The sequence below is a fragment of the Ptychodera flava genome, chromosome 14 (genome assembly GCF_041260155.1).
Source record: "Ptychodera flava strain L36383 chromosome 14, AS_Pfla_20210202, whole genome shotgun sequence".
NCBI lineage: Eukaryota > Metazoa > Hemichordata > Enteropneusta > Ptychoderidae > Ptychodera > Ptychodera flava.
The window spans coordinates 6503378-6529198 of record NC_091941.1 but is presented as its reverse complement, the minus strand read 5'-3'; the positions used below and the strand labels follow the sequence as shown (position 1 = coordinate 6529198).

Here is a 25821-nt window from a genome sequence, read left to right as displayed (position 1 = left end):
ATCGATCGCACTCGGGTCAAGGGTCATCACCGAACTGTAGCGATGACCCTTGACCCGAGCGCGATCGATATACCACATTACCGCTGCGTGATCACAGCTTATAGTCTATGGGCCAGGCCTTGTAAAAGTGCTTAGAAATGGCATTTTGTAGTGGGGGGTCTTCTGCTCAACCTGATTTCATGTGAAGTGATACATTATGAAGTGTCAAGACATATTTGAGAAGTTCAATATCAGTTTTCCTATGATGACATGATAATTGACCAAAAAGTTTCATTTTTTGGGTAATTCTACCCAAAATGTAAAAGAACTGTATAAAATTTAAGGACAGATTAGAGTTTCCAGTAATACAAAGGAAATTGTATATTAATATAAAAATATGATATGTTACTTCCCAATTATGAGTAAATAGAGTAACTTTTGTCCAAAAATGGCATTTTTTGAGGTTTTCCCCCAAAATAATGGCAGTGACTTTCAGTGACAGACAACTTCAGTTTCACTCACATTGTACAATAAAACATCAATAAAACTGAATTTAAGAGAAAGCCATATGGAAATTGTATTTCTTATAATCAAGAATGTGGCAGAAAACTTCCATTTTTACCACTTTTTGCCCCACATTCTGCATAAATGATATTATAGGTGTATGGTTCTTTTCTGAAATATGGAAAAGTTTAGAACTACACACTAAACATGATAGGACATTATTTATGACAAAATTTCAATGAATAAGAGCAAAAATATTCAAATTCATGTTTTTGCCCCAAATCTTCTGATTTGAAATGTTTCATGTCATTTAGTAATTACAATCGCATGTAAAACATTAGTTAAACATCGCAGAGTGTATACTCTATTGTTTCAGCATATGAGAGTTGGCTTTTGTTTTTACTTTTCATCAGTTGATGACAAGCTTAAGAAGAAGCCAATATTTTTAACAGTATCGAAAAAGAGGCACTGTATACCTTTACCAAAGTCACCCCTTTTCCTTAACCTAATAAGGCTACCTTGTCTTTCATTTAAAGTCTCATGTCGCCATATTACACTGCATGAAAACCCGATAATTCAGATAAATTCACATTAATGAGTTGCCTGTATTATAGTATAATACACGTGAATTCACATGAATCCACATGAATACAGGCTTGCTGAAACAAAAAATGGATTCTTGACTGTATTCATCTGTATATGCACTCTTCAGCTAAAATACAGGCAATAATCCATGTTAATACAGTAAGTATTATAGGGCTTTTATGCAGTGTTACCTATTATTGCATTATTTTCAGGATGTAAAAAGTTGGATTTACCAGGTAATCGAAGAGTTATTACAGAAGTTGATGGTACAGAAATTGAAGAAGATGAGTGTACAGGTAGTTGCCTTGAAACAAGCTTGAGAACCTCAGTTCATCTCTAATGTAGATGTAAACTTTCGAGGGTCAGTAACTGAATTTTGATAAGTTTCTGTATTTTTGTTCTGAATTTATCTAAGCTTTGGTAGAACGCTATGATCAACTAAATGTTACTGGATAATAAGCTTTCAAATACATGTTGTCTCCCTTATCAGATTCAAGGGTGGAATGAAGAATTAAAGTAGAAAGCGACAGATGATTCAGAGTGGAAAATGTACATTCTGAATTTCTGAATTTTCTGAAATCTTTACTCTGAATTCTCTGTCACTATCTGCTTTAATTCTTCATTCCATCTGATTAGGGAGATTTCACGTCTTTTAAGGCTTATGCGCCAGTCACATTTAGTTGATCACAGCCTGCTACCAAACCTTAGATTATTTTGTATTGTAGATCAACACGTCTTTATTCTCGATTTGTTACATTTTTAGCTTTGCTGTTAGCGACGCAGAGCTTATTTAAAAGGTGAATGTGTGGCATCGTCCTCACATTTTTACATTCCAAGCTACTTTTTAAAACTGCCACTACGATTCCTTTTATATTTGGAGTACATGTTCCCATTGATTACTAATGATGAAATACGCAAATTTGTATTTTTGAGGCTAATTTTGCTATTTTTTGGCAAAAATCCTCTCCTTTACTGATGGTTGGACGTCTTCAATATTTGGTAACATGTCCCTAAGAATGACCTTCGTCAAATTTGTGCTAGTTGTGATAAAATATTCAAATTTTTATTTTTCATGGCACTTTTTTTCTTGTTTGATCAAAAAATCTTTAAAATTTTCTTCAAAACTGCTGATTACAAAGCTTTGATATTTGGGACATAAGTCTCTGCGGATAGCTTTTTTCAGATTGTTCACATTATGCAGAAATGTGCAAATTTGTATTTTTGAGACATAAAAGACATTTCAGACATTAAAGACATAAGGAATTATCAGAATGTGATATATTCATGTTATGGTGAAATCTGCATTTTTCTATTTTTGGGGCAATTTTTATCATTTTTCGTCAAAAAATTTTTGTTTTAAAAATTACAAGTATGATAGCTTTGATATTTGCTACTAATGTTCTTTGGGATGATCTTAATTTGATATGTCAAATCATGGTGAAATCTTCAACTGTGTATGTTTTGCAGCTATTTCCCCATTTTTGGTGAGGCCATTCTGAAATGAGCTGTCAGAGATCCTATACATAACACTGTGAGCTCTTTCGACGTCTAAGTCGCTCGTTGTATTAATATATTTGTGTTGAAATGGCTAGCATTTAAGTTGTTGCCATTAGTTTCAGACTGCAATTTCCTTTTGCAAGTGAATTTTAGTAAGGACTGAAATTTCCAGGTTCAACAGCAAATGCTTATTGACACACAGATCAAAACTTATGAAACTAAGTCAAAATTAGTTAATGCGTTTTTCCAAGTATGAACATATAATGTAATCCACAATATTTAAGAAAAACTTGTTTTGTCATTACTTTGTTCATATTTTTTGAAAACGATCGAGAGTGTTTATAAGGATTTTGTTTTGTTTATGTTTTGATAGGAAGGTGTTAACACCGTTGTTTTCCTCTGACACACTTTACAAAGTGGCCATGTTTATTTTCCCATTTTACACTAAATAATTGTATATTTAGAATAAAATAATTTCACTGAATATCAGTGGTCTGTTTTGTATTTTTCAGGCTTGAACACATCCTGAACGCGTGAATTAAAGGTGTTCAACAAGTGCATATCATGTGTTCTAGCCTTTAACACTCTTATCGTTGAACGGCGTCCATGCGTTCAAAAAGTGTTACAGCCCCTTGAACGCGTAAATGCGTTCAATGTTTTGAACACATTTCATGTGCAATGTGTGTTCAGATATGGAATGTCTGATGAACACATAGTGTTCAAAATCTGCACACGTGTGTTCAAAAATTGAACGTTGGTTAAACACGCAGTGTTAAATTTCTGAACGTCTAGACGCGTTCAAAAAGTGTTACAAAAAGGCGTTTAATTGCTGTTCTATCCTTGAACACTTAACTTTACAGTGTGGGTTTAAATCAAGTTTGGCTCATACTTAGCTGAAGAAAGCTTTAAAGTTGCATTTATACGACGGTTAATCATTTGAGTTTGGAGTTTCTGTGTTTGGCACACACGGATTACTTGACTGAATGGGGCATAAGTAGACATAGAGATGACCATTACAAGGCCATACTATTGATCTATAATACAATCTACCTTAGGAATGAACCGATTTTTTTCGAAATGATCGCTGCATACACGAGCGTGAGGAGACTTCTCCTCTTTGACCAGATACTGATAGGTTGACGAGCGATTTTTCACCAGCAGTCGACCCATTTTTTTATATTTTCCACTCTTGTGTACAACTTCATTTGATATCGTACAAATCTCTTTCCAACTTCCATATTCCATTGATTAGTATAACCCTACACGTAACATGTGTCACGCATGATGGCCGTTGTACATCTGCCTCGTCATGGCGTCGTCGTCTGCTCATATACGTTTGGCTATACATTTTGCGTGAACGTGAACGCGTAGAATCCACGTTGGCGTATACGTTCACGTGCAAAAATCCATTTTGCTACGCGTAACGTCACCCGCTCGTATACGTGTGGCGTGGTAGGCGCAATTGGTATTTCATATATGCCACCTTTGCCGATTTAACTTTGCTAAATGATGATTATGCGCTGTTAACACTTGGCGCTGTTAGACGACGATGGTAGTACCAACTATTCTACTTTAAATATGATGCAGTCACAGCTGAGCGTTTCGACTTGAATGCGATGACCGACGATCAAGCGAAAGCGTTTTTTCGGTTTAAGAAGGCGGACCTTCCTCGATTATCGGCGGCACTAGGTTTGCCCAAAACTTAATGCTTTTAGTGATAGAAGTGTTGCCTCTGATATGGATATCGTGCGCTTGCTTCTAAATATTAGGATTTGCCTATCAAAACAGACTTTCTGACTTAGAAATTATATTTAGCAGACCAAAATCAACTCTGTCTTTAATTATAAACGAGACTGTTGATACAATGTCACAGCGGTCTATAAAATGCAACCAAATTAAAAAAAAATATTTTTTATTATTCACTACAGATTTTCAGATTATCATTGGTAGTACTGTAGTAGTATAAAGAAGAAAAATGCACCACAATACTGTCAAAAAATTATATGGAAGAAAAATTCGGCTAAGGTCCCTATAGTCTGTTTCCGCATCACAGGGATGACTCAACGGTTACTTGGTAGCCGTCACATGGAGACGACCAGGCCTTTGATTTGGAAAATGTAAAAGGTAAACGCCAACCAAAATATTTTCAGGTCCCACTCCCCTTAATAATAACTTTGATTTTGTGACGGGTGTCGTAATCGGCAACGGAATGAATCGACAACTAAAGCTGCCAATCGAATACCAGAAAAGCATGAGCAGGGATATGATCGTCAGAGGATACAAACTGCACTGCACAGGCCATGACCCCACCGGGCGCCATGCAGAGCTGATATGTCACATTCAGCCAGTGTCTGGACGCGCTCACAGCCTGGCCCATCGCCTGCTATACGCATCGTGACTGGTGTAGCCTTGTTCTCTGTGATCTGGTGCAGCCTGCTATGCTGGCCTCAGGAAGCGCGAGGCTTCACAAACTCTGCCAGCTCTTGCTGAGCCAGGCCATACAAGTGCGCAGCCAGTGAGGGACTTTGAAAGAGTCTCAGTGACTGTCTTGGCAAGCAAGCGGCATCTATATATATCAGATTCTGAGGTCGCATGTATGTCGCTGAGGCAGTAGCGGCAAATGTCACTTTCATGTGTGTGCTTGGAATACACTTGCTGTCTGTAGCAAATGTACTATTCCCCCAAAATAGAAAAATTCAAATATGCTCGCAAAGCACAGGCAGCACTTCATGTGTATTGGCATCATCCCTGCCAAACAAACAAGCCCAGTTGTGTCTGTGCATCATTTTGACCGCCACCTTCTCCATGTAAATCCAGTTGCTAGTGTAAAGTACATTTAGAAAGTTACTATCTTGTTTCGAAAACGAGGATTTATTACACAATTTTCCGAGTCCATAGATCTTGAAAAGTCGTGACCAAGTATCGAGAATATATATATATATATATATATATATATATATATATATATATATATATATATATGCAAATACATACAAAGAAAATTCCTCTCTGTATAATGTCACGCGGGAGGGTTTTGAGCGGGGGAAATGTAATGGGGGAATTTCACTCACTTGTTAGAGCTAACTCGCTTGGCTAAGACTAAGCTGAGAGGTACCTATACAGAATCGTTCTGACATCCGCATAGACCGACACCAACACTGGGAATTAATGGTGCAAATTGAAATGTGTGAAATTTAATAAAACAAGCTAACTCGAGCACTTATGTAAACTACTGTCTAAAAATGGCCTAGTTGACAAAATAGAACGGGGGTAGCAGGAAGCAAGATGTCTAAATCGTGGAGGAGAGGAGCGCCGAGCAGTTGTCTCGTTCTGTGTGGTCTTCAGGTCGTCAAGGGTTCTCCTCCAACGTCGATCCTCCTCCGTCGATGCTCCCCGAAACGTAGATTCTCAGTCTCTTTTATTCTTATTTTAATCTATTGTCTATATGAATACTTAATTAAACAGCCTGGGGAATCTTATGTCTGTGGAAGTTAGAATTCGGCTTGAATTTTGAAATACCCACAGCCGTTATCCAACGTCAGATTGATATCATAACATGGGTGTTTCTAAACTAATGGAGTGACCTCACTCCATGAAAGAAGTAAGTGCTCGAGAGAAAAGAAGCAATAAAGTATACATGTCGAGGCAACAAATCTAACTATACATCAAGTGCAGTCCAGGATACAGAGATGCTGATGTCTTGAAATCGTCTCGTGTGTGGTCGCGGATTCATTGTATCACTGGACTGATGCTAGCTTCTTTTTTAAGTGTTGCCTTGACTAAAAAGTGATAGAAATCCTCTTCACGTGTAGCTTTGAGAAGACAGAAATTACATTAGTAGAAGTATATACATTGGGAATACATCGTAAATTGTTTGCAAAAAATATCTTTAAAATCGAATATACAGAGTGTCATGGTGTTTTAAATAAATAAATCTTTGAAAGCGAATATACAGAAAGTGTCGACGTCGTGTTTTAAGTCAAAAGATCCGCAATCGAAGGGTCAATAGGGTTGATGAGCGGAATTTCGACAAAAACGGATCTATTCCCGATCAATAAACGAATAGTACATCCTGTACGTAAAGGAGAGAAGCGTGAATTGACGACTAGTGTTGATGTATAACTGGAACTTATTTATTGAATACGGAACCGTGGCTAGGCCTGACGGCCCAACAACATCAGTGAGTGACTCTGCCTGAGTCCTGTTCTCGTTGGTCCTAGTTAGTTTCTGAGTTAATGTCCTGTCTCAGTCACTCCACAAAGGAGTGACCGTGGTCCTGGTTTCGGTCCTAATTCCTAGTTTTTCCTCTGAGTTAGTGTGTCCATTTATACAGTATCTTGGCTATGTCGGATGCCGACGCCATAAAGAATATAATAAGACAATACTTTGATTTATCGACATTAGAAAAGATTACAAAAGTAGAAATTATCACTTGCCCGTGCGTGGCTTGCTACAATTCTTTTGTTTCAAACCCACGCCATGAATAAATTAAAATGATAACAACGGCTCACTATTACGATTGGTTGAAAGACAATAGAACATGGGGGTAGTACCCAGAATACCTCCTTGAGAAAAATTAGGGTAATTCTTTTAAAAGTGTAAATGAGCGAGATCATGCTGTCGACACTGGCTCGTATTTCGTGGCGTCAGCATCGTTAGTCCAAACAAACTAAACGTTGCAGCTTGATCACTCGCGTCCAAGAACGCTAATGTATTGTGAGCGTGAAATATTAATATTCTGTGCGCCAATTTGGAAGATTATGACACTAACAACAAGTAAAGACTGTGTGCACTCTTAATTCGTCAATATTTTTTGATTACTTTTTGTTTATTTTTCTTTCCATTATGATGCTTCAAATTAGCAGCACTTTTTTCTAAACTTCCCCTTTCAGTCTGTCAGTATTCTCAAGTCTCTCCCTCTGTATTATTCAGGTCCCTCTCAAATCTACCCTCCAGAGGTGTATATGAATACTGTCTAAAATGGTCGAGGTTAATCAAACTTGTGACTCAGAGAAACAAACAATATAAATTTACCAATGATATAATACAAAATAGTCTTCCCTTTCTGTTTCAAGTCCTTGTAATAAGCTACCTTCTCCATTTTCACACTGACAAAAGGAGGAAAAATGTAATAATTTCAACAAGTTTTAGATCTACAAACAAGCTGTTGACAAGCAAAGTGTTGTCAAATGTTTATAGTCCAAACATAATACCTGTCACAAAGGTACTTCGTTTTAATTGTCATGATCGCTCTCGCAAGTGCTTTTTTTAAAACTGTTAGGGTTAATCATAAATTCAAAAGCAAAATATAAATAATACTAAGTGCTTCAATTAACAAAACTTTGGAAAATATTCATATTAATTTCCCATACACTGTACTTAAACATATTTCTATGGTTCAAACGCAATGAAAGTAAACATATCTGAATGATTTAAAGTTTTTTCGAAGGAGGTTGAGCGAAATCGTTATCACCAGCATCGGCTCTGTCATTTTTTTTCAGATTCAAATGAAGAGACATTTGAGTTTCTAAAACTCACTCCAAAAGAAAGACTTTTTATCAAGCGGGATATCCAAAGCGGCCGAGAGGCGGAATTCATCGCTCTCGTTGAGACTGGTAATGTGAAAGAAGTTGAAGAATGGTTGCAGGTATAACTATGAAGTTGCAGAGTAGTTTCTTTCATCAGAAGTATTTGTTATGATAATTATCACAAAAGTGTGACTTAGAACTTAGACATTTAAGAATTGTAACAGGGAAGGATTTATCTAATTGCGTGAACATCTCAGAATTAAAACTTTATTTTGAAATTCCTCTGGATTGATGATCTCGTTCACTGACTATACACTCTCATTGCAGGCAGAAATGGTGGACGTTAATTGCAAGGTTGAAGTAGAAGGAATTCAAGTGACACCACTACTTATAGCGGCGGAGAAAAATGACTTTCAAATGGTTCACTGCCTTTTGAACAAAGGAGCCGAAAGGGTGATGGAGCCAAAGAAAAATACGGGTATACATTCAGTCTTTTGCCTCCATTATGATTGTGTGTTGACGAAACAGAATCCCTGAAGACTGTTAATATCAGACTATCCTTTTAGAATGCTGTTCAATTAATGATAAATATTAATTTCATAAAATTTTTAGTGAAGCGTAATTTTTGGGCTCTGACATCAAAAATGTCATCCATTTTATGGGAAAATGTTACCATGATAATCGTTCATGATAAACAAACTTGGATATTCTTTCCTTAATGGAACTAGGATATCAAACTTGCAACACAGAGATATTTAATGTCACTGATTGCAAATATGGCATGCATTTTGTGAACACATGTTTCCATGGCAACCGCTTTATACACCAAAATAACAATTGTCTTATACTTTGATTTTCATCCAATTACAGCATTCAGGTATTTCATGTCTGTGATGACACATGTAGGATTAATTTTATGGTCACTTGCCATGGAAATGGTTTCCATCATTAAAATTAAAATTCTGTTCAAATGACGCAATCAACGGTATTTGAACTTGCTAATCACAAATATGTATTCATTTCATGGTCATGTTTCCATGGCAACCGTTTGAGTTGACATTAAGTTAATAGTTGACTAAAATTGTTTTACTTCATGGTTGACATTTGCTGAGATACATTTTTGAAGTTTCAAAAGTCAATAGAAAGGTCAGCCTTTGAGAACAGCAAGGTATGTGACTGTGAAAGAAGGTCTGTACCTCATCGCATGATCCTTGGGGTACAGATGTCATTTGTATTCCGCAGTTGGTTATAACGAGCAAGTGAAAATTACTTCTTTACCCCGCAGATCATGCGCTAAGGTCGTTGCGTTATGTTATTATTGCTTATATTCCCTAAAATAAGACGAAAAGAGACATTTCGGCCGTGAAAATATGCTGTCAACGGGGACTCCTTTCTCTCATTTGCATATGTATAAATACCATTTTAATTTTGCTGATGTAAACTGAAGTACATATGCAACAGTTAGCATTATTCCAGTTTATCTTTGAACATTTGTATTTTCATTATCAAAACTTATCAGAGTAAGCATAATCATCAAAATACTGGGATTACATGTCAAAGGTTGAAGTGTTTAATATTTCAATAACATTGCATATTTACATAGTTTGGATATTACGCTGATAGTTCAGTTAACAATTGGCTATCATTTGATAAAAACCGATCTTTCTTTCTTTCACAACATAATTTGGTGGGAGCAGGTAAACTCTTATGTTTTGTTAAGGAAGAGACAATCTACAGTTAATGCTTTACTTATATACATCACCAAGAAAGCGTAAAAGTCCATCATCCGGGACCAACATTTTCATAAAAGTATTTCACAAATTTTCAGTTTAGTAAATCAGACCAACAATTGCTTTTCTTGTACATCCATAAGTGCTGTACAAAATACAATAAAGTGCCTGTTGGGTGCATACCAGTACATCACCCAGTAGACACTGTAATCATACAACATCGGATTAGAAATGATTCCTTGCTAAGTGCTTAGTCTCGAAGAAATTGGTGTAATTATGCGAGGACTGTACTCAAAATATTTAATCATGTAAAGATACTGCAGAACTAATTTATATTCTATACAGTACGATATACCTTGCATTGGCTATAATGCAGGGTCTCCTTGAACACAGAGAGGGCAACACAGATTAACATATCGAAAACAACTGGCGTCCATAGTTTATGACGGACAAAATAATCCTTCCATCATTCAGCTTACAGTGAAAATTATTTAACTGATTCGCAGGGTATTTTTTTATTAAATTCAATGTTGACACGCCATCTTGATGGCCAAACTACACAGGCTGGAGGATAGCCTTTGATAAACAAGTCAACTCACTGTTCAGCTTACATTCACCTATGTTCTTGAAGATTTTCTTGTGTAAACTACATCATTGCAATGCTTAAGTCACCATTCCTAAGTCTTTTACACTTCTTTTCTACGCTTGAAGAAAAGCCCATGATTGTGAACCAAATAACTGAACAAACGTGCAACCATATTCAACATTCCGAATGTAGTATTTTAATATACTATATTATAGCTGTAAGACAGGTCCACGGCCAGTTCGGTCCACAGCCATTCACTCAAAGAGTACACAAGGGAGCCGTAACTATTCATTACGGATTTCCTGAAAGCTCCACTGTAAGCTTACAAATCAAGATGTTAGCAAAGAAACTCGTTTCTGTCAAATTTATGCTCATTTTTATGAGAGACCAGTCGAGATGGGCGAATACACGAGAGTCTAACCAAGGGCCTGCCTAATTTCATGCACTGAACTCAACTGCGAATGCTCATATTAGCAGACTGAGATGCGGCCAGCGAAGTCGGCGTAGCGAGAACGCAAGACGTACGTTGGCTTTGTTCAGTGAAACTTCGTATCGGTTTTGTTATCAGACGGCAATCGATAAAAACAATAACATCAATACGAAACGAATGGAATGTCAATATTAAACATAGAGTCTATGACAAAGTAAGCATACAGATCGCTCTCGGAAAAATTAAATGCCAGAAGTGACCGTTTCAAGTAGAAAGTGACTGCCAAACAACAAGAGATTGTGTAACATCATCTAAACAGGAAAAGAGCGTGCAATAATAGATGATATATCCATTCGCGTTCATATTAATATATTCAATCTTCATCTTTCTATATGCGACATTGATTTCACTCTTATTATGGACTAAAATTACTTCGTTGCAAGTTGTATTCTGCACTGTTATTGAAATATCACGAAAATTGCTTATAAGCAGTTATGTAACTCGTTCCCCCTTTAATATAGTTATAAGATCAATATATAGTAGATTTTGGCCCTTGACGTTTGATGATTACTATGATGATGATGACGACGACGATGACGATGATAATATTATATGTATTGAGGGATGGATGGATGGATGGATGGATGGATGGACGGACGGAAAAACCATATATTAATATTTTATGCCTTTGCATACATATTTGTACATCTACATGTATGTCTGTAAGGATTGGGGGAGGGAAGAAAGGATATGATTGATGGAGGCATGGAGGCAGTGATGGATAGAAGTATGAATGAACGTATAGAGAAACTATGTATAATTTTTTATGCTTTTACATGGAAGGATGGATGGATGGATGGACCGATGGATGGATGAATGGACGGATGGAAAAAACTATATATTAATTTTTGTTATGCTTTTACGCATTTGTACATGTACATGTATGTTTGTATGGATGAGGGAGGGAAGGAAGGATGGAATTGATGGCGGCAGGAATGGATAGACGTATGGATAAACGGATAGAAAAACTATGTATTAATTTTTTATGCTTTTGCATACATATGTGTGGACGTACATGCATGTTTGTATGGACGGAGGGTGGGAGAGGATTGGATGGGATGGATGGATGGATGGATGGATGGATGGATAGGTAGATTGAAAGATATGTATCTGATTGTTTATGTTTTTGCATAAATATTTGTAAATTTACATCTATATTTGTATGTATATTCGAAGGTATGTCCCTAATTTGTTTGTTTTTTGACCTTACACAATGGTTCTTATACAGCTTACGATGAAGACATTACAGTTGGGTTACTGAGATTGAAGGAATACGGTGCAATTTCAAGTCCTGCGTACATCTGTTTCACCAGTGAAAATCCACTGCTATCAGCTTTTCATTTTTCAAGATTGTTACGATGCATGTCAACATCAAGTGGGATACACATGATTTACAGTGTGAGTAATCTGTATTGTTTTGTTGGAACGTAGCATATAATGGTGCATTCAAAACGAAGGCGTTTAAAATGGGTGATCATTCATTCTGCTTGATGATCACTTTTCCGCTTTCTGTCAGAAATACAGGAATTGCAGAGGCAGTCGTCTCCGACACACAAGCACACACACAAACACACAAATACACGAACGGCTACTCTTTGGCCCCAAACCGGTGAAAGTATATGAACAAGCCTGAGAGAGCTATATAATTACGAGGAACCAGACATTGGATACTGGTAATAAAGAGTTATATTTGGCTGCCTTTTATGTAATCTTAACTTTCCTATAAATTATCATACTTAGGTAGCCTTCAGTTATTTTGAGGCAGTACCCCGGATGCATTTAAAGGAGGGTCACAATTTACAAACTCATCCTCATGGCGGGTCACATTTTTCAAGCAGCCTGTGGGTCATATTTTACATTGCTAAGATTAGGATAAAAAAAAAAAGTCTACATGACTTGTGTATAGAAACTTCTCAATAATACTGCCATGTATGGTGAATCAACATTTTCAGTGAAATTCCAAAATCAAATCTCTTGTACAGTTACATCAAGTACATATATATCAATTATCCTATGTCCATAAATGCACAGATATTGTTAAGTTTTAATAGTTGGTCCGAAAAAGATAACCCTCCCCAAAAGGCATGCGTGAAATTTCATAACCCTTTAAAAATGCTTACACGAAAAACACCGGCCTCCCCCCGTAATTTCTGTCCAGTCCCTTAGCAAATGTCCCTTCGATATCTTTGCTTTTAATACAACAAACTCAGAAGTTCTATCACGTTTTAGTCACACTTTAGAAAGGGGCGTCAGTACTGGAGGTCATATATTAGAAAGGGGCATCAGGGAGAGGATCACATTTTACATGATGTACCCTCTAAATTTCGTCCTGCCCACCCCGTTAGTAACAAAAGGTTCCCTTAATTGTTCAATATTACCTAGGAGGATTATTTGAAGCTTGTGGACCGTGCAGATGACTTTACTGTGGCGTTGTTGGAACTGTGCAAGAACAAGGAAACAGTTTCAAGCCTGTTAAAAGATTGTTGCAAATCGAAAACAAAGTGGTGGAACAAAGAGGACTGGAAAACCCTACGTGAAGCATTTGATAAAAAACAGAAAAAGGTAACTGTAATCAAACAACATTATTTCAACTGAAATTGTCTATAGACGGCGAGCTATCCGTGGGCAGTGTATATTAGTAAATTACATCGAGCTCTACTTAGAAATCCAAGATGTTATAGTAATATTTTAAAACTTTTAAAATGACGATAATGGTTGTAGCGTTTGCTATAAAATAGACGATTTAAAATAATACGGGGCCGGTAAAATTTTATCAGGATATTTATTTTCATAGCTCAGCTAGAATCTTTGCCGCTCTTTGGAGAAAAAAGAGGCCGGGGTATATTTAAGTACATGCTGATGAAAAGACACTAATGCATTGTATTTGTTGATATTTGATAACACAAATTCATTACACTCAAATATAATCAAAATTAAAATTTCAAGTCACTAGGCCTTAAGGCCTTGAAATAATAGAATAAGATATCTTAGCATAAATTGCACAAGTAGGATTACGGATAGGTAGGACTTGCTGTGGAATTTGATTTTTCTCTTTATGTAAAGAAGATCATTTTCATTATCTTCATCGCATAATACATCCAACACACTGTTCTGATGAATATACAACCCGTGTTGCTGCAAAAAATGAATGAATCAATCGAATGAAAGGAAAAACAGTACGGGTTTTGTTTGTTATTGGCATGATATCGATGCTAAGATTTTACTTTTAATGCGATCAGGATTTTGAAAGAAGAAAAATAACCATAAAAAACCTTTGCATTAAGAATTACTGGTCTGATCTTGGTAATTCAAAGTTTTGGTTTTTGGATTTCTTTTGCTTCATTTTGCGCGACCTTTCATTCAGCAATTTTTTTAATTTCCATTTCTTTCAAAATGTAACAATGGTCTGATTGACCACGAAGAAAGAAAGTTACACTCTGCTATGAGGCTTAACAATTGAATACCGATGTAACATTATATTCCAAAAAAGTTCTTTTAAATACGACACTTATGCGTTTCATTATTTCAATTACAAATCAAAAATGTTTTGTAATTCTTTGATGATCCATTTTCACTCAACGGATGAGAACTGAAATTCTCATTTGGCCAAACAATGTTTCTGATTTCAAAAATGCCGTTAGTTATTTCCTTTATCAATTCGTCATCCTTTGCAGCTCAATTTTATGAAGGCAATGTGATGGCTTTATGAGTGCAGGCTACTAATTCCAACAACGTTATTTGATAATGAATCAAACGTACTGAATAGTGCTATCTATATGTTTTGTTATACAGTTCGTTGCCGACTCAAAAACTCAACACGTCATACAGTCGGCCTGGATTGACGGTCAACCTTTTTGGGCAGAGAATTCTGGAATATGTTGGAAGCTGATATACGCTATATTTCTGCTGATTATGTGTGGAGCATTGCAACCCATCTTGGCCCTTTCGCACATTTTCATCCCATGTTCACCTGTCTCAAGATTCATCAAGTCACCAAAGACAAAGTTCACTATGCGCATGATTTCCTATGCTACGTTCTTCTGTCTTTTGATCATCAAAGAAGCACTTATAAGTCAGCATGTTCATGTGTTTTCACCACAAGGCGAGCGTATTATAATCGTGTTGTTGTATATCTGGACAATGGGCTTTCTTCTAGGGGAAGTGCAGCAAGCTTTCTGCCAAGGTGCATGGCAGTATTGTTGTGATTTATGGAACGTGCTCGACATAACAGTTCTGCTGCTTATCTTCGCTAGCATAGTGCTGCAAAGCATTGGACACGAAGTCGTAGCTGGAAATCCATATTTCGCCGTAACTTCATTATTGGTGACATTGGCATTACTAAGAGGAATGCAGTTTTTTTACCTTCACGAAAAGCTTGGTTCCATGCTCCTGTCGTTTACGTCTATGGCTGGGGACGTTTTTGCCTTTATTTGCTTGTTTCTCATCGTGGTCTTCTCTTTCGCTATGAGTTTTCACGTTCTTCACCATTACTATTACTCCGAAGATGGTGGCAAAACAGCCTTGTCAACGTAAGTTAGAACTCGTCTTTGACATAGTCTTTTTCAGCAATTTTCAGAACAAAATTTTTTCGGAAAGTAAGTCTCTTTACTAAACAACGAAGGCCATTTGTATGTCAGTTGCCTAAATTTATGGAAAGTGCCAATGCTAATTTTGTTTGTGTACCGTCTATTAACTGTCTGCTCTGGGCTATTTTGTGTCTATGTTTACAACTATTGTCTTACAAATTTTGACCTAGTGTTATTGGATTATGGATTGGTATGATAGCGATTATTTTTCCATGGAAACAAGCTCGATAACCTTTGTGATTATCAAATTTACAAAGTAACACATATCTAAAGATCCTATGTACATATCCGAGTATTTTCACAAATGTTGCCTTATGATAATTTTTTTTATGTAAATCTCATTTACTAATTAACATAGAAGTGTCGACAATGTCATACGTTGTCTGAGTCTAATCCTGCGTTCGTTAAGCAATATCTATAAAAATACTCGGATGCGTACATAGAGTCTTCATGGTCTCTGAAAGTTTTAATGAAAAATCTCGAGGAAAATTTAGTCAGCTTTAACTTAGAAAGAGTCATCTGAGGCAAATCCTAATTGAATTACTTACTCAGTTGCTCGGTCAATGATTTTTAAAACTTGGCAATATACTGGTTAAAATACCATGCCAAGTATCATGAGAGAATAATCCTACCTTTTTGTCGAAAAGACTATCCATTCGTAACTCTTATGCATAAATTATTTCAGAAGATTAAATTTGCGTAGATGCATTCTGCATGTAGCACCATGATATTTTCCATTTCACTGTTATGATGATTTACTAAGCAGCTGCATTAAATTTTTTGTCTGAGTTTATTCTCTGTCGCTAAGAGGTCACAGTTCAACATTTGCAAGCTGAAACTGTGCACCGAGGCAATTGTACTATTGTACTAAAATTGTGAATAGCGCGTGCTGTGTACCTTGTAGACACCTAAGTCTGACTTAAGTAAGTATCATGCGACGTAGCTCTACATATCGTTATAAACCAGATGTGAACTGAATATGCTCATGTGTTTTACAACAGGTTCAGTAATAGTAGTACGCTTCACAGAACAATCAGATATCTGTTATATCACTATATGTAGCAGGTTTTATCAACTTCGCACAGTACTCTCAGAGTCTAATCACTAATTACAAAACTATATTTAATATGCAAATGTGCTGTTCATTAACTTGACTCTGCTCAATGCTTCATGGGACAATTAGATATGTATCGGATCAACATATGTAGCACATTTCATTAAATTTAATGCTGTAACTTTAGAGTAATGTCACTAATTACAAAGTTCATTAAATGTGCAAATGAGCCCCAGATTAACTTTTTATAGCACAATTAAATATTTATCAGATCAATATCTGTAGTACGTTTCACAAAATTTGGTGCCGTAATTTCAGAGTTATATACCTAACTACAAAGTTTATTAAATATGCAAATGAACCCTTAATTAACTTCACACTACTAAATGCTTTACAACACAGTTAGATATCTGTCGGATCAGTATATGCAGCAGTTTTCATCACATTTGATGCAGTTATTTTGGAGGTATATGACTAATTATAAAACTTCATGAAATATGCAATTCTTATCCGTACAAATGGATATTTATCAGATCAACAGCTGTAGCAAGTTTCATCAAATTTAATGCTGTAATTTTGGAGTAAAATCACTAATTACAAAGTTCATTAAATATGCAAATGAACCCTTAATTAACTCCACACTACTAAATGCTTTACATAACAATTAGATATCTGTCGGACTAGTATCTGCAGCAGATTTCATCACATTTGGTGCAGTTATTTTGGAGTAATATGTCTAATTACAAAACTTCATAAAATATGCAAATGACCTATTTGTTAACTTGACACCGCCAAATGCTTCTCAGTACAATTAGATATTTATCAGATCAATAGCTGTACCCGATTTCACTGACTTGGGTGCCGTAATTTCAGAGTTATATATCTGAATACAAAGTTCATTAAATATGCAAATGAACGCTTAATTAACTTCAAACTACTAAATGTTTTACACAACAGTTACATATCAGTCGAATCAGTATCTGCAGAAGATTTCATCACATTTGGTGCAGTTTTATCGGAGTTATATGACTAATTACAAAACGTCATAAAATATGCAAATGAGCTATTTATTAACTTGACACTGCCCAATGCCTCTAAATATAATAAGATATATATCAGATGAATATTTGTTGCAAGTATCATCAAGTTTGGTGCAGGAATTTCAGATTTACGTCACTAATAACAAAAGTTTATTAAATATGCAAATGAGAAGATAATTGACATGACACTCACAGTATCATGATAATGTTCTGAGATTGTCATCTGTGAAAAGATTCATGGAATTTTGTGCAGTATTTCCTGATATATGTCTAAACTGTCATTACTGTCTCCATAGGGAAACCATTGTACGTAAAAATAGATATTGCATAACGTCATTAATATGCAAGCCACACTGACCAAAATCTAATCAGTTCTTGCAAGTAGCATATGGTTCCTTTCTACCAAATCTGACTTGAATCCGTTCTGGCGGTTTTGAGTTATCGTGTAAACAGACAGACACACACACACACATTCACACAGACAGACAGACAGACATCACTATGACATTTGCCCACGTGTTCACACACGTGAGCTAACAAAATTGAAATCAACCTAATCTAAAATTGTTGCGAAAGTCCAGGAACGACGTTTGACATGACTTACCTGATTATTTGTCAACAGATTTCGTACAGGTATAGCTACCTTGCTTTGGACTATATTTGGTAAAGATGCCACAGATCAAATGGACGTTTATGACCTCCGGTATACGAATTTTACAGATGGAAGTAATACATCCAATACAAGTGTTCCGGTGTTCACTTTAGAGAAGTCGCATTTGGTCATCACGACTACGACCAGTTATATCCTTTACTGCGTGTTTTGCTTCCTAACATTGCTTATCCTCTTAAATCTCTGCATTGCAATGATGTCAGACACATTCACCAAGATACAGGTTCGTGGTTAAAATGCTATTTACACACACAGAGGCGTATCTGAATATTTTAGTGAATGCATCTGATCTGCCAATAGGCTGGGGAGTTTGTCTTGAAGGCATCTGTAGTTCGTTTCCATTCGAACTGCAAACCATTTCAAAAACTTACTTGTTTTCTATGTATGTCAGGTGCCATAAATAGTAGTAGGAAGCTATGTTTTTATAGTTTCTAGAGAAAGATTAGAATCTTTCGATAGTTCTATCATTATTTGGTAATGCCGTAATTACTATCTTTAATAACAAAGTATTCTGGAATCGAATTTCTCAATATGGTCGTTGATCGACTGTTACAATATCGCTTCTTCTTCTTCATTGTCTTGATATTGTTGTTGTTGTTGTTGTTGTTGTTGTTGTTGTTGTTGTTGTTGTTGTTGTACTTTTTCCCTCAACGAAAGAACTTTTGAAGTGGAAGCTTAGGGAAAATGCAGACAGATATAACAAAAAATTGTCAAAAGCAGGTGGTGGGGTTAACCTTTTAGGGGTATTGTAGTTTACCTCAAAATTTCTCCTAATGATAGTAAGTGTGCAACACTCCAATATAAATAGGTCTCAGACGGTTGTAATATGAATATTTATCTATCCTCGGGCAGGTATTGGAAAAGTTGTGTTTACATTATACTCAAAACTGTAAAAAATAGAATGATAAATTTACCCTCCGATCTTTCTGCGCATACCCTTTAGGATTAGTTGATACCATCTTGAGATAAGGTACTATTGTAGGGCGATCGGAATTTGTCATAATTTTGATCAATACGAAAGTGTGAATCAAAATGCAAACTTATTAAGTATTGGATAAAGTTTACGATGCTTACAAATGTAAATGGCAAAGAGAAACAATAGATAAAACGTTGTACATTGCTGTTAGAGAGGAGCACATTCAATCACAAGCATTTCTACTTGCTCCAGAAACTGGTCACATGCCACTCCATGTGAAGAAAGCTTCAAATTCAAAATGCAGAGGTAGATTTTAAAAGAATAAAAGATAATTTCAATCACTTAGTACTGGATGGTATTTTCATGTTTGTATTGTTTACCACACAGGTTGCTTAGAAATACTTGTTGCGTTGAAATTCCTTCCAATTTTGTAAAAGGTGCAGCCCGTACTGAAGAGACTGACTGTTACATTGCGCTTGTGCTTCGCATGTATAGACGGTGATTTTTTGGAAGACCTAAACAAAAAAAAATTTACCCTAACTCTATACATGTTCGAAAGATCGCAATAGGAGAGCAAAGTCGGAATACGGAAACATTTTGAATGAATGACTATATTTAATGCCACTGCAGATTGACTTTCCTGTGGTATGCCTTGTGTCATCTGCATAATTTTAGTTCCGTATTATTTGCTTATGGAGTACAGAAAGTAAAGGAGAAATCAAACACGATGTTACTGCAGTAACGATGTCGCACAAACTTTATGAATTAAGCCAGTTTACATGAATATCTATGCTTTAATGTCAGTGGCAGAATCAAACTAGAACTCCAACATTTAAGACATTTCTATTGTTTTTAAATTTTAGACTTAGTTTACGATAGATTGTTCTCACCCAATCACCCTTTCCTTGTATCATACAAGTATTGGTGCTATTGGTGCGTGTCTCGTGCATTACCTTTAAGTATAGCCTGTTCTTTTCTGCGGTAATACGGACCCATACGAAATATTTCAGTGCATTCAATACCATTTTTGACAGGCAATCTGACGATGTTTCTGCGGAATGATGTAAAACGGGATCGGGAGTGACATAAATGGAATGTCTTTTCAGCCTTCTTGAAGAGCCTTGTAATAAATCAAAATGTCAAAAGTGTGATCGAATTAAAAATCGTGGCGATTATCTGTTTTGATAATTGTGCACTTCTTTCATATTATCTGTAGGACAATATCGACATCGAATGGAAATTTGAAAGGTCAAAAATCTGGATGGATTTCATAGCGGGACCTGTGTTAGCGTCTCCCTTTAACATCGTCCCAACGTATGAGTTCCTGAGAAGTTGTGTAAAATGGATTAAAGGAGGACCAAGTGAGATGCCCTGTATATATGAAAAACAGGTACCTTGTAATTTGTTTTTGCTCTATGCTATATCTACAGTGGAAAAATAAAGTGCACGGTAGGGTAAAGTTCTGAATCAAACAAAACCTAATTGAGCTGTCGAATCTCAGAAGCAATCACTGCGAAATCCCGAGAAAAACGGTTTACCTAATTGTGCACATAATCCTACAGAATGTTACTCAGATGTTTTTGAACGTTTCTTTTTTTCATTTCAGCTCGTTAGAATGCTCACCTTACATTATATAAATAAGCATATGCTTGGGCAAAAGGAATATGTATGTTCATCCGAAGACTCAGACCATCGTATCAGTGGAGTTACCACTGAATCAAATGTATAGCATGCCTAGCATAGTGTCTCAAGAAAGAGGTTACAACGAATGGTTTCAAAGTAAGGCACACTTCTCGCCAAAGTGTTTTTCGCAGAAAACGACGATCACATCTGTGAGTGCCTTTGTCCAGATGGACCCTTATTAAAAGTGATTGTAATTAATACGTAAAATGCAATAAGATATCTCGGCGATTTCAATCTCAAAAGTTCAAGAACGTTGTATGAAGTTAATATGGTAACGGTACCGAGCATTATGGTCACAAAATATATAGTTGGTAGAATAGCTCCCCAAGGAACTGTTCTTCAACAAAAACACGTACGCAAGTAATTCCCACTTTCTGCGAGTAAATTGTTTTCAAATCATCTGATACATTGCACAGTACAATAAATTACCCACAATTCTCTTTGATTTGTATCCATGAAGGTTACTTTTCTAAAAACTTTTTCAGTTCTGCATGTAAGCACTAGTGTGCAGCATCAAAATAATTGATAAATAATATCTAGTAAAAGTACGTTTAGATATTTCAGTGAAAGTTTCAAAATAACCACTAAACAACCATAAAAGTCACATTCTGTAGGTACTACGAATGCCTTGCTTTTTGGGCAGCAAGTTATGACGAACTGAAGGGGTCATTCTCTGAGAAAACTTAACATGCAAATTTCTTTTGTCACTTCCATTGCAAAAAATCAATATCCTTTTGTTTCATAAAACAGGTGCAACTAGTCTCCCTACTTTCCATCACATTATTCTGTATGGCTGAGGACACAATCTCTGGCAAATTTCACAAAATGCTATCTCCTCTCTCAATTATGCATATGTTTCCAAATTATTTAAAATGAGAATTGAGAAGAATGGTGTGCATAAAAGTACGTTTTCAAAATTTTGATAAATAGTCTGTGAATTTGTCTACACATGGGAGACATGGTAGACTTCACTCAGGTATCTCCGAGGATACAAATCGCAATGAATTATGGGAAATCTACAGTACTGATGCATTGCTGTTCTATCGCTTATACTCAGAGAAACATGATACTGTTGCTATCAATTACCGCGTTAGAGATGTTTTGTTTTTACTGAAGAGAAGATTTTCTTTAGTCTCGTCCTTTGTATGAATTGAATAAATAGTGTATTTTATTCACTTTTTGAAATTTACAGATAGCAAGGAGATATTACGAATATAATCATATATCAAATATTATTATCATTAACTTGAGTTTATGGACTTTGTTAAATATTTGCATACTAGTATGTACTAGTTATTTAATTGTATATCATAATGGCTGACTTATATTCACCATCTTGTGTTCAAATGCTATAACATACTTCATTTGGATTGCGTTAACTACGATACCGTAGGGAGTTACCTCGTCTCATTTATTACCATTTGTATAGTATACGATAATAATTTGAATTGATAAAATTCTACCCGTACTGTAGTGTGACTGTAAGAAGCTATAAAAAGAGAAAACGGGGAGATATTCCTCTTTTTGACAAGCAGTTGACGTAAACTGGTTATTTATAGGTCCACAAAATGTTCACCGAGATGGATAATTTGTAAAGATTTTCTTGAGTAATTACTTTTTTGTTTCCATTGCAAGCCCGATTCCTTGTATTTTCTATCGCCATATGTTAATGTATGGTAAAATATGAAATCTATGAACACGATAATACAGTAATTTAGATGTTTGTTTGCTTTATGGTTGTTTTTCATGTGTTGTCTTAACCATGTATTGACGTTTAAAGTTGCCAATTATTGGGCGAGAAAAACGTCTTCTGGGCGGTTTTCTCCTTTTTCGTCGTAATGATTTTTGCACTTCTCGGTCAAGTCAAGTGAAACGCATAGGCGTAAAGCTTCACAAGAAGACTGTATAAATAATAATTCAAAGGGAACATTTTAATACGTTGATTTCACTGACACTAATATTGGTCCTGTCCATCTTGTTCGCACACTGTAAGTAAGGATAACAGCATCGCCTTGTTGGTATAATCTCCCCTGTAACATATGCTTTCCATGAGACACAAACATAACAGCAAATGTTAACATAAATGTACAGCCTACATGCGTGATTTTAATACTCTAAGTGAAACGTTAAGAGAACATTCTTTTTTTACGTGGAGGGGGTTGGTGGAACTTAAGTGACCAATGAAATGTAAAAAGCGGCCCCCTCAAAATCCAATATCTAAAATATGACCCCTTCTTCAATTGTGAAATGCGACTCCCAAAAATCATCAGATTTGATTCATTAACATTTTGCACCCTATGGCCCTGGGGTGAAAAGTGGGCCTTCAGGCACAAAAAAGCGACCCTCTCCGATGTCACAGTCCGTATCGATAATATCTTAATTGACATATAATTTTTCATTTGACCTTTGAACTTTGAAAGAATCCTTTTTGAACTTTACAAAATCATTGGTGAAATTCCAATATCATATTTGTTTTTCATGTCTGCTCTTTCAAACATATTCTCATCACATATATTGATATCAATTGATTATTCACAATGTAAACTGAATCAACATTTTGATGAAATTCTAAAATCAAATTTCTTGCACACACATGCACCTGTAACCACCTTAGTCTACTCAAGTACATTAATATCAATATAAAGAGTCTATAAGCACACATACTTAGCTTGTTTTTGTATTGGATAATATATTCAGAGTTTCCTCATAGACTTCAATGTAAAGTGAATCAACATTTAGATGAAATTCCACAATAAATTTGTTTGCCATAACTCCATACAAACCTACGCAAAATGTGACCATCCGCCCAGTCATTGATTTTACCCTTTAAAATTATTTTCGTAATAGTCAAATCTCCTCTGTTTTCCATCGACCCCCCCCTCGTAAAAACGAATGCCCCCTAAGTTCTCCCATGACGATCAAATGGTCAAATAGGTACAAGATTTATAGACATCAGCTGAGCTGGCCAGCTCACAGATTAAAGAAGATTAGTGAATCAAGTTGATTGTCGCGCCAGCAGCTAGGTGACTACGAATGTGCGGGCTCAATATACTATACGAGTAACCGACTAATTCATAGTCGCCGCCGGTTTTTTTGAGTGATTGTGAAGAATTAAGAATTGGGCTTAAGTTTTTACATTTTGAAAAAGAGGCATTTTAATTTTGCTAATCATGTTTTTAATCTCTTTTTGAGCGTCAGTTGTTCAACCCATGCTATTCTAGAATGAGGATAGATAATGCAAAATAAAATAGTCGTTTTGTTCTACATTAAGTCGTTTTGTTCTCGTTAGCACTGCAGAGAAGATCATTGGTTCAGATTTACCTTCATTGCAATCAATTTATCGATCCAGGACCATTCGGAAAACCACATCTATCATTAATGATGAAAATCATCCAGCCCACAAGTATTTTGAACTTTTACCTTCTGAGCGACGCTATCGATGCATCAGAACAAAATCTGAACGCTTTCGCAAGAGTTTTTATCCATCAGCAGTTCGAATTTTAAATCATAGTAATATATTTGTTTCACATTTCGTATTTTAGTCTTTGTATTTTAACGTGTGTTTATTTTTAGTATTTTTATTCCAGTTTATGATATTTTTAATTCTTTCACTGATGCGCACGTGAAAAATCAATTTCCATTGTATTTTAATGCATATGGCAATAAATTATTATTATTATTATTATTATTACTCTTCTTTCAAGTGAAATATTACATTTCAGAAAATAGCGTCAAATTTTTGGCTTAAATTAATTTAAATCCTTCGAGTAAACTACTGCTACCGTACTGAACTTTAGAGTCTCTGCTTTTTGAAAATATATAGTATGAGGGGGTTTCCTTGTCATCTTTGATGAGAAATATTGCTTTGAAAAAACTGTTTTGGCAACATGCTCCACCTTAATTTGAAATTTACTTCATTTCATTAATGTTTAAATTTTGATTTTATTTTTTGGTTTCTAATATCGAGAAAATATGTTTCAAATGTTCCCACTTTTTTAATCAAAAGGAATTCATAAAACAAACATTTTTTCCAAATTTATTTTGTCTCAGTTGCAATAATATTTTTTTTCTATATAACCTTTTTAAACGTTAATTCTTATGTAAAAATCACTTTTAAAATAATATTTAACATAAAACTAAAAACACTGATCATTTCGGCGTTTTTTTTTATCTGAGGCAGCTTCAACCTACGATACCCTTGACCCGTGTTCTGTGACGGAAGCAGGTTGTTTTTAACAAGTTAATGTTCGCGATGAAATGTGAATAGAACGCAATGTTCATGAACGTATATATGCATATGATATCATTGGATACTGTATGCGTGTGATATCAACGTAATCCCAACTTATATAAAATGCTCGGTCTACGGCGCCGAGTTTCCGACGTTAAATCTCTCAGACGTCCATTTTCTGATTTGGGGATTGAAGTGACGAAAGTGTCCAATTAAGACGACACAGTCACACAAGTTTATATTATATAATAGCAATAACCCGACACTGAAAGATCCATCGCTGGAGGGCACTCTCAAGGCTTCACTCTTGTAAAGGGGGGGGGGGGGGGGGGCGCCCCTCGAGAAATCTGAAGATTTCATGTCGCTAGTTGAAAGTCGACAAACTCGTACTGACATTCCGCATTGGTTATTCCTTTTCTGTGTAATGTCAAAAATGTGTATGAAAGCATAATCCTATCAGCTGAGTCGGCAATAGTCTTTTGATCACAACGGCAATAAAAACCATGCCAAGGTCAAGCATGATAGTGAACATTATGTAATTGACTCTTAGTAAAAATGAACACTGCAAAGTTGGCAACATACGTCTGATAACAAAGATGGTATGTTGTATTTGTTTAAATGATTTAGCTTGTCCCAGTCAAAAAAGTGTTTGACAATATAATCCAACATTTGCATGAAATAATGTAAACTCCTCACATTGGTTTTTATGTGGTGAGATTTATTATAACACTACGATATATTA

At 35.7% G+C, this 25821-nt stretch overlaps 1 protein-coding gene across 5 annotated transcripts in view; it reads left to right on the top strand.

Annotated features, from left to right (window-relative positions):
- The window catches only part of LOC139149111 (short transient receptor potential channel 4-like), a 39813-nt gene extending 15280 nt beyond the window's left edge, over positions 1-24533 (top strand). Inside the window, exons 2-10 of one of the 5 annotated variants that reach the window (XM_070720668.1) lie at positions 4494-4689; positions 8067-8212; positions 8421-8571; positions 12128-12297; positions 13282-13461; positions 14692-15428; positions 18202-18472; positions 20382-20555; positions 20772-24533. In XM_070720668.1, the coding sequence (XP_070576769.1) occupies positions 8427-8571; positions 12128-12297; positions 13282-13461; positions 14692-15428; positions 18202-18472; positions 20382-20555; positions 20772-20894 (1800 nt within the window). In that variant the 5' untranslated portion in view covers positions 4494-4689; positions 8067-8212; positions 8421-8426 and the 3' untranslated portion in view covers positions 20895-24533. Of the gene's footprint in view, positions 1-1280; positions 1430-4493; positions 4690-8066; positions 8213-8420; positions 8572-12127; positions 12298-13281; positions 13462-14691; positions 15429-18201; positions 19664-20381; positions 20556-20771 lie in introns of those variants that run through there. The other 4 variants (XM_070720669.1, XM_070720667.1, XR_011556075.1 and 1 more) reach the window with 4 other exon arrangements.
- The last annotated feature ends 1288 nt before the right edge of the window (positions 24534-25821 follow it).